Source organism: Anopheles arabiensis, chromosome 2 (genome assembly GCF_016920715.1).
Source record: "Anopheles arabiensis isolate DONGOLA chromosome 2, AaraD3, whole genome shotgun sequence".
In the NCBI taxonomy this organism is placed as follows: domain Eukaryota; kingdom Metazoa; phylum Arthropoda; class Insecta; order Diptera; family Culicidae; genus Anopheles; species Anopheles arabiensis.
In genome coordinates, this window is record NC_053517.1 from 60691731 (window position 1) to 60699110 (window position 7380).

A 7380-nucleotide genomic window follows, 5' to 3' on the forward strand; every position below is an offset into this window, starting at 1 on the left:
ATACATCCCCGTGTTGTGCCAACAATTATAAGGGAAATTATACTGTTAAGGTAAAAAAACAGTCTTCTTTTTATTGAACCTACTAAAAATAATATTAATAATGCATTTTGTTTCTTTATTTAGCGTATGCTGCACAAAATTGTCCCGGTCTGCCAACCATTTCCTCGCGCCCTTCTGATTCGATTGCTCATGATCAGACTGTACAATTTTAAAATGGTAAGATCATCCAAACTATACCTTTCCAGTACATGGTAAATTTTGACGTAATTAAATAATTAAAAAAATAATATGGTCATTTCAGCATACATAACGGAATGCAGCTTACTTTTTGACAACGTTTTTTTTTTCAAGTTTCATAAGACGTTCAAGTGCTATCGCTATGAGCTGAAATTTTAATATAATAGACATATGAGGAAAGGGTCAAAACAGTAGCTAGATAGGATAACATACAATACGAAAATCTTGCCCAGCATCGTGCTATCTATCAACCAAACACATCATTAATAGACATGCTCATTATAGACTCGCAGGACGACTACATTTGTCTTGTCGATTACAAGCAGATAGGATAATATAGAAAATAGGATAGAATATTCAGTCAAATGAGATCAAAGCTATATGTTTAATTCAGAGAAGGTATTGTAACATAATGGTACACGACAGATTGAAAAAGGTTAAGGCGGCAAATACACGACGCGCGTTTCCGCGCCCGCGGAAACGCGTATAAAATCCAGCCATAGGAATTAAATGTCATTCGAATGTGCTACAACGGAAACGCAAAGATGCTCATTCTGAATATCTCTGCGGAACTGTTATGCGCGTTTGAACGCGCCCGCGGAAACGCATATCGTGTATTTGCGACCTAATATATATTAAACTAAATCAAGCTATTTATTACACTAATATTTAGGGATAGTATAGCTGGAGTGCAAGTTCAAGTATAGCACTCAACAGGAAAACTGAAGCCGATAGCTACCCGGCCCTCTGGTACTAATCTAACACGACATCCAACATAAAAAAATATTCCATTCATTCAACAGGTTCGAGTCTTGTTTGTTCGAGATGTCTATCAGAGCACCTCCATATAACTCTATACGTTTCTTCGAGTTGGATGTCTGGTTCGATTCGTGCCAAAGGGTCGGGTTTAACAAAACATAATTTTACGGTGAATATTATACACGCAAAGAACACAGATTAAGCGTATTCCCAATATATTTGACTAATAGTTATATTTACTTTACTAAACTTAAGTTCAACGTATACATATATTGCGCTCTATAATACAACTTAAATAAAACAAATCATCCCCACAAATCGGGGTTTCTTTTCAAATTTATCTCAACCGTATTAGTTTTTATCGCATTTTATTTTTAAAACTTTATCGATTAGGTGTAACGACCTGCTCGATCATGCCAGCCTATTACAACGTTTGAGACTCATTCAATACGACGCAGCTGGATAAATCAGTCATTGCAGCCGGACGGGGCTCGATCCACTCTATACTTGAACTTACGACTCCGCGACGGACATGTCCTACTCCACACTAGCCGTATTTGACGATCCCAAATTTACCATCATTAATCTGAAATACCAAGCAAAAATAATTTTAACGAAATTAAATAATAAACAAAAAAACACCATAAATACCTACATAATCCAGATTTAGGTTGATCTTTGTTACTAACTATAAAATCAGAGCAGAAATCTAAAACAAACGCTTCAAAAAGCACCTGCAAATAGTATAAAAAAACCTTACACACATATAAAGCACTACAAATTATACAACAGTACCTTACCGCGTAACAGGCTATGCATGATTTTACCGCACTACCGTCGTTCATTGAGCGCCGCATTTTGCTGCTTTGTAACTGCATCGTCCTAGCGCGCGAGGAATAGCCTATGTACAGCACACCCGGGATGATGAACACCAGCACATGGATCGACACCAGCCACACCGCGGTTAAATTCAACACAATAAAAGTTTACACATTGTCCCTTCCACCCACTTTCCACCAGTAACTTCCACACGCTGCACAAAATTCACACCGACACACAATACCACACAACACACACCGCAGGTACAACAGATATGACGTATATGCAGCCATGGCCACACGAAACAAAAACGCACATTGAAAGGCGTGAGATTTGGCTTTTTTTCGATAATTCACTATGGCTACTCACCATGGCTTTCTCACTATTGATTCGCTCACCTCTGAGAAGATCGGATTTTGATTCAATCCGAACCAAAATCCGATCCTGTCAAAAATCTGTCATTTTTTGACCAATTTTTAGGGGGTCCCATTGTCATTTGGGTGATTTGGCTTTTTGACGTTTTGCCGTTGGTTTGTTTATATCGTTGTCGGTACCCTCCGTGCTCTTGTGTTCGCTAACGGTTCTCGGGTTTTGTTTATGATGTCACCTTATTCTTATGGTGTTTCGGCGGTCGTGCTTAGTCACGCACTTATTTGCCGTTCTATTTCACTCCTGGTGTTGATTTTAATGCTTTGTGCACTTTCATTTGTGGTGTTTCGGCGGTCGTGCTGGTTTACGCACCTTATTCCCGATCTATTCCACTCACGGTGCTGATTCCTATTACTTTACGCACTTTCACTCGTGGTGTTTCGGCGGTCGTGCTGGTTTGCGCACCTTGTTGCCGATCTATTTCACTCACGGTTGTGATCCTTACTATTTCACTCACTTTAACTCGCGGTGTTTTGGCGGTCGTGCTGGTTTACGCACCTTGTTGCCTATCTATTTCACTCACGGTTGTGATCTTCACTATTTTACGCACTTTCACTCGCGGTTTTTTGGCGGACTTGCTGTTTTACGCACTTAGTTGCCGTTCTATTTCACTCACGGTGCTTCGGCGCTTATGCTGGTCTGAATCACGTGCTATTCACTACGAGGAGGTCGTTAGTTCCTCTCTGGAGCCACCATTAATGCTGCTGGCGGATGTGTTGCTCCGTCGCAGCGCCCAACGCCGGTGCTTTACACCGAGTCGGGTATATTTTTCCTTCGTCGACCGGAGAGTGCCTCCGACTATTAAGAAACGAGCGATTCTGAGGTTTGTGTTCGAATGCGCTTACTTTATTTAGGTTTTCATCTCTTATATGCTATTTAGTTGCTGACCGCATATAGGTCAGCTAACTGTGACTATGACTATTTTGATAACAAGATGTATTTATACTTAATGCGACATGTGACATGTTTATGGTTTATGAATTGCGTAAAGTTACTTCCTCGTTTGAACCGTGAGAACGGTTGACTACCTGTTTATGTTTGTTGCTTTCTGAAGCGCGCGCTATCGCTTGAGGCGTGTTTTGCTTGAACTTTGTTTTAACTTAAGGTGTTTTATCTTGAAGTGTTTTACTTCGCTACATCCGCATAAATGCTTTTACTTCATAATGAGGTCGTACGCAACAGACGCCCTATTTCAACAGAAATTACGCTCCAGTCATCATTTCTGCGATTGATATTTTTATACTGTGGGTGTTTTCTGTCCCAAATAGCGGAGTGCCGAAAGATGACATCAATGAGCTGAAGAGTTTCCTCATCAGTCATAGAAATCGCCTGGAAAAAACACGGATTAATAAGAGTTTTAAATGATGTTAAATCATCTCTAATTTCTCTTCTCATCACCACCACCACTTAATGGGATGATATGGAAGATTAAGCATTTTTAGTGCGGGAATCGGGTAAGGTGCTGGTTTGCTGGATTCTTTGTGGTGTGCAGTGCTGGTTTGGTCATGTTTGGAGGAGTTGCGGGATCGAAATGCAGACGCGTTCACCTGAGTATGTTTGCTTATAGCAACATTTGTATTTTACTTTTGTTTTTTTTTTTAAATAATAATGATCTCTTAACGATTCGTCAACCTAGATCCTTTGACGGGTGAAGTGCTATGGCACCTAGAAGTGCTATGGCGGCTTACGACCTCAAGAAAAAGTAAAAAAACCTCCAACAAAAGTGCACTGTTAGCTAACCTATATACGGTCATCAACTTAACAGTATATGAGCTATCAGAGCCTAAATAACGAAAGCGCGTTTACACAACATTAACAAAATCGCACGTTCTTCGGAGACACTCTCCGGTATCCAAAAGGAAAAATATAACCGTGTTTAGCACCAGCGTTAGGCACTGCGACGGAGCAACACTTCCGTCAGTAGCATTATGTATGGTGTGGGATATTTCAACATCATCATCATCATCAGGATAAGCTATGTATTGGATTGATAGTTTTTTTTAACAATACAAAAGAAAATACGGTTCAGCACGAAGCTTGACAAAAAAAAAAAAAAAAACAAAAACAATTTACCTGACCCGGTCTGCATGCTCTGGCGCACTTTGGATCGGTGTGACCGATATTTGGCCAGCATGTTGTGCCACATTTTTTTTGGCCTCTGCCATGGTCAACCCGACCTCTTCTGCGACACACATCCATTATCTTTTTGACGGTCTCGGTTTTTGTAATGCGGAGATTTTTTATTGTAGATGATGTTCTGTTTTTCTACCGCATTAGCCATCCGTAAGCAGAGCTCCACGTCCTGAAATAGTAGTTAAAAAAATTAATAAGACGTACGGTGTTTTAATTCTAAAACATAATAAGGATAATAACTAAAGAAAACCGGCATAGAAAATGAGATAATTGGATTCATGGAGGAACACGATCCAATAGACACAGGTGCAGGAAAAAAGGAAAAATTAAAAAAAACCGGTTTAGTAATGAGTTTACGAGAGGCAAGTTGGCAAGAGGCAAGAGGCAAGATAAGTGTGGCGATACCCTGGGGTAAATTCTTAAACCATGTAAGCACTACTACGAGCAACGGCAGTTGCAGCGATCTAGTTTTAACCTCATCCAACATAGTCACTCAGCCGTTGTTAATTAAGTACACCCATACTCACCTCACGCATATATTTACGCGGTTCACGTCCTGATCCCGAAGCCAGTCCTGCTCCCGATTCCAGGCCTGATCCCGAAGCCCGTCCTGCTCCCGATGCCCGTCCTGAAATCTGTGCCAGTCCTGATACCGATGCCAGTCCTGCTCCCGAAGCCAGTCCTGATCCCGATGCCAGGCCTGATCCCGAAGCGCGTCCTGATACCGGTGTCCGTCCTGATCCTGATGCTCGTCCTGAAATCGGTGCCAGTCTTGATACCGGTGCCAGTCCTGCTCCCGATGCCAGGCCTGATCCCGATGCCAGCCCTATTCCCGAAGCCCGTCCTGATACCGGTGCCTGTCCTGATGCCAGTGCCCGTCCTGATACCGGTGCCAGTACAGATACCGGTACTCGTCCTGATATCGGTGTCAGTACTGATATCGTTGCTAGTCCAGGTCCCGATTGCTGTAGGGGAAAGCGGGGCAAAATGGGCATGTTAAGCAGTTTACTGAATATTCCTTTGAATATTCCACAAAACACAATTTTTCTTTCATAAATGTATGCCTCAACCATTTATCTTTGGATTTAAATTGCCACATAGAATGAAAACAACTTAAAAACATGAAAATAATGTAAAATAAAAGTTGATGTTTTACGAGAAGCTATTTTGACACGCGGGGTAAAATGGGCATAGCCCTGGGGCAAAATGCTTATATGTAAACAAACTGTGAAACGTCAAAACACTGGGGCAATTTGGGCCACAACAACTGCGCTTAGGTAATGGTCTATGCTTTTGCGCACGTTTCGTGAAATGTATTTTTCGTTCTATCTTTTGATTTGCTGGTCAGAAAACCCCTTAAAATTCTTCCAAAAATATGTTATCAAGATTAAAACAGTTTTTAAACGTTTGAATATACAAAATCGAATCTTATGAAGCTGTGTCTGTTATCATTTTGAGGCGACAAATACAACACCATACCCTCACCAAGCGCCGTATGTCAAAAGCATCTGGCCATTTTGCCCCAAGCGTAACTGCCCATTTTGCCCCACGTGAAGCTTTTTTGTATTTTTTGTTATATTTTAAAAAATACGCATTCAATCGCCTTGCTTTCTTCAGACAAATTGTAAAGAAATATCATATCTTTAAAAATATATCATGAAAAACGTCAACGCATCCCTGTGACATTAGTTTAAGCTTATTTTCGAAGTGGCAAAAATTACATCAATATGCTGCTAAACCTTATTTTGCAATTTTCTTAGTTATTTGTTATGTAAGGGTTATGAAAACTACATGGTGTTTATAGAACACTCTAATGAACACATTTTGAGCATTGGAAAGTATCTTTGTAGTCAAAAAATGCTTAAATAGAGGGTGCCCATTTTGCCCCACATGCCCATTTTGCCCCGCTTTCCCCTACCGATTTCGATCGCTGTCCTGACGCCGTTCCCGGTCCTGATCCGTTCTGATTTACATTCATTTTTTTTAAATGTTTTGTTTGGTTCTGCTAAAATAATATACACATGAATGTTTATTTAATATTAACACAGAAAATAAGTGATAATTAATACCGTGTTATGGCATTATGACCAACATTGCCATGACCTGAAACCGTTGTGCACGGTTTAAGCGATAGCGATCCGTCTTGACATGCTGTCAGTTTCGAATAAAAAGGATTGCGCAGCTCGCGCTGCGCATGATTTAGCGTCCAAGCTCCAACTAAACACATCGTGTTTATTTAATATTTTGAAAGAACATAACAACCGTACTTTTACAATGCCGGCTTTATGCTTGTTTTATTTTGTTTTGTTGTGATAATGCTCTTCCTTTTCCTGTTGACACCTACAATGCTGTCATTTTGAGTTTTCGGGTTGCTGTCAAAAAGATTTCGGATGAGAGCGTTTCTACATACACCGCAAGGATAATGTATTTAGAAGGTTGATTTTTATCGCTTTTGCTGGGCGACATTGTGGGGGACATCTGTCACTCTCTGCATACAAATTTCATTACCCCGCACCAGCCCTCCCCGATTTTTATACCGGAGCCCAAAGTGGGTAGAAAGGAGGTGTCGTCATGTAGAACAATTGGGCATCGAGGCTTTAGAAAAAAGCACAAAACCAGGATCGACGGCAGTTGTCAAATGCGATGAATGTTGCTAATATTTGGATATGATAAATGGATTGTTTTCGTTTGATAAACATTTATTTAGCACTAAAAAAATGTATTTTGCATCCACAATCCATAAATCGGCATTTTACACGTTATAATGCAGCTGCTGCCTATAAACAAATATCGACGGCTGTTGTCAAACTGAATCTCAAAATGGCAACATGCCAAACGCTAAGAAGACACCTCCTCTATATTCCACCTTGACCGGAGCCCCCGGAAGAGATGTGTCAAGTCGAGAAATGTCATTTTGCTCTGAACAACTTCACCTTGTCATTTATAACACCTTGATACACCGAGCCTGAAGGTGAGAGATGGCTGTGAGAAAATTGACAATCG

General features: G+C 40.6%; 1 protein-coding gene and 1 long non-coding RNA gene across 7 annotated transcripts; one reads left to right on the top strand and one right to left on the bottom strand.

The window, feature by feature from the left end:
* Positions 1 to 1194: 1194 nt before the first annotated feature.
* Positions 1195 to 6730, bottom strand: LOC120905998. 6 transcript variants are annotated; one of them, XR_005739979.1, is made up of 7 exons: positions 6645 to 6661; positions 6296 to 6382; positions 4905 to 5342; positions 4318 to 4546; positions 1792 to 4219; positions 1652 to 1730; positions 1195 to 1582 (listed from the first exon to the last, which is right to left on the bottom strand). It is a non-coding gene; the product is annotated as an uncharacterized LOC120905998 (long non-coding RNA). The 6 variants fall into 6 exon arrangements; XR_005739981.1 differs by lacking the exon at positions 6296 to 6382 and having other exon boundaries at positions 6645 to 6730; XR_005739982.1 differs by lacking the exons at positions 6296 to 6382; positions 6645 to 6661 and adding an exon at positions 5534 to 5567.
* Positions 4543 to 5404, top strand: LOC120905972 (selenoprotein V-like). The gene is made up of 2 exons (XM_040317340.1): positions 4543 to 4805; positions 4968 to 5404. The coding sequence occupies exon 2, from the start codon at positions 4997 to 4999 to the stop codon at positions 5375 to 5377; it is 381 nt and encodes a 126-aa protein (XP_040173274.1). The 5' UTR covers positions 4543 to 4805; positions 4968 to 4996; the 3' UTR covers positions 5378 to 5404.
* Positions 6731 to 7380: the final 650 nt, after the last annotated feature.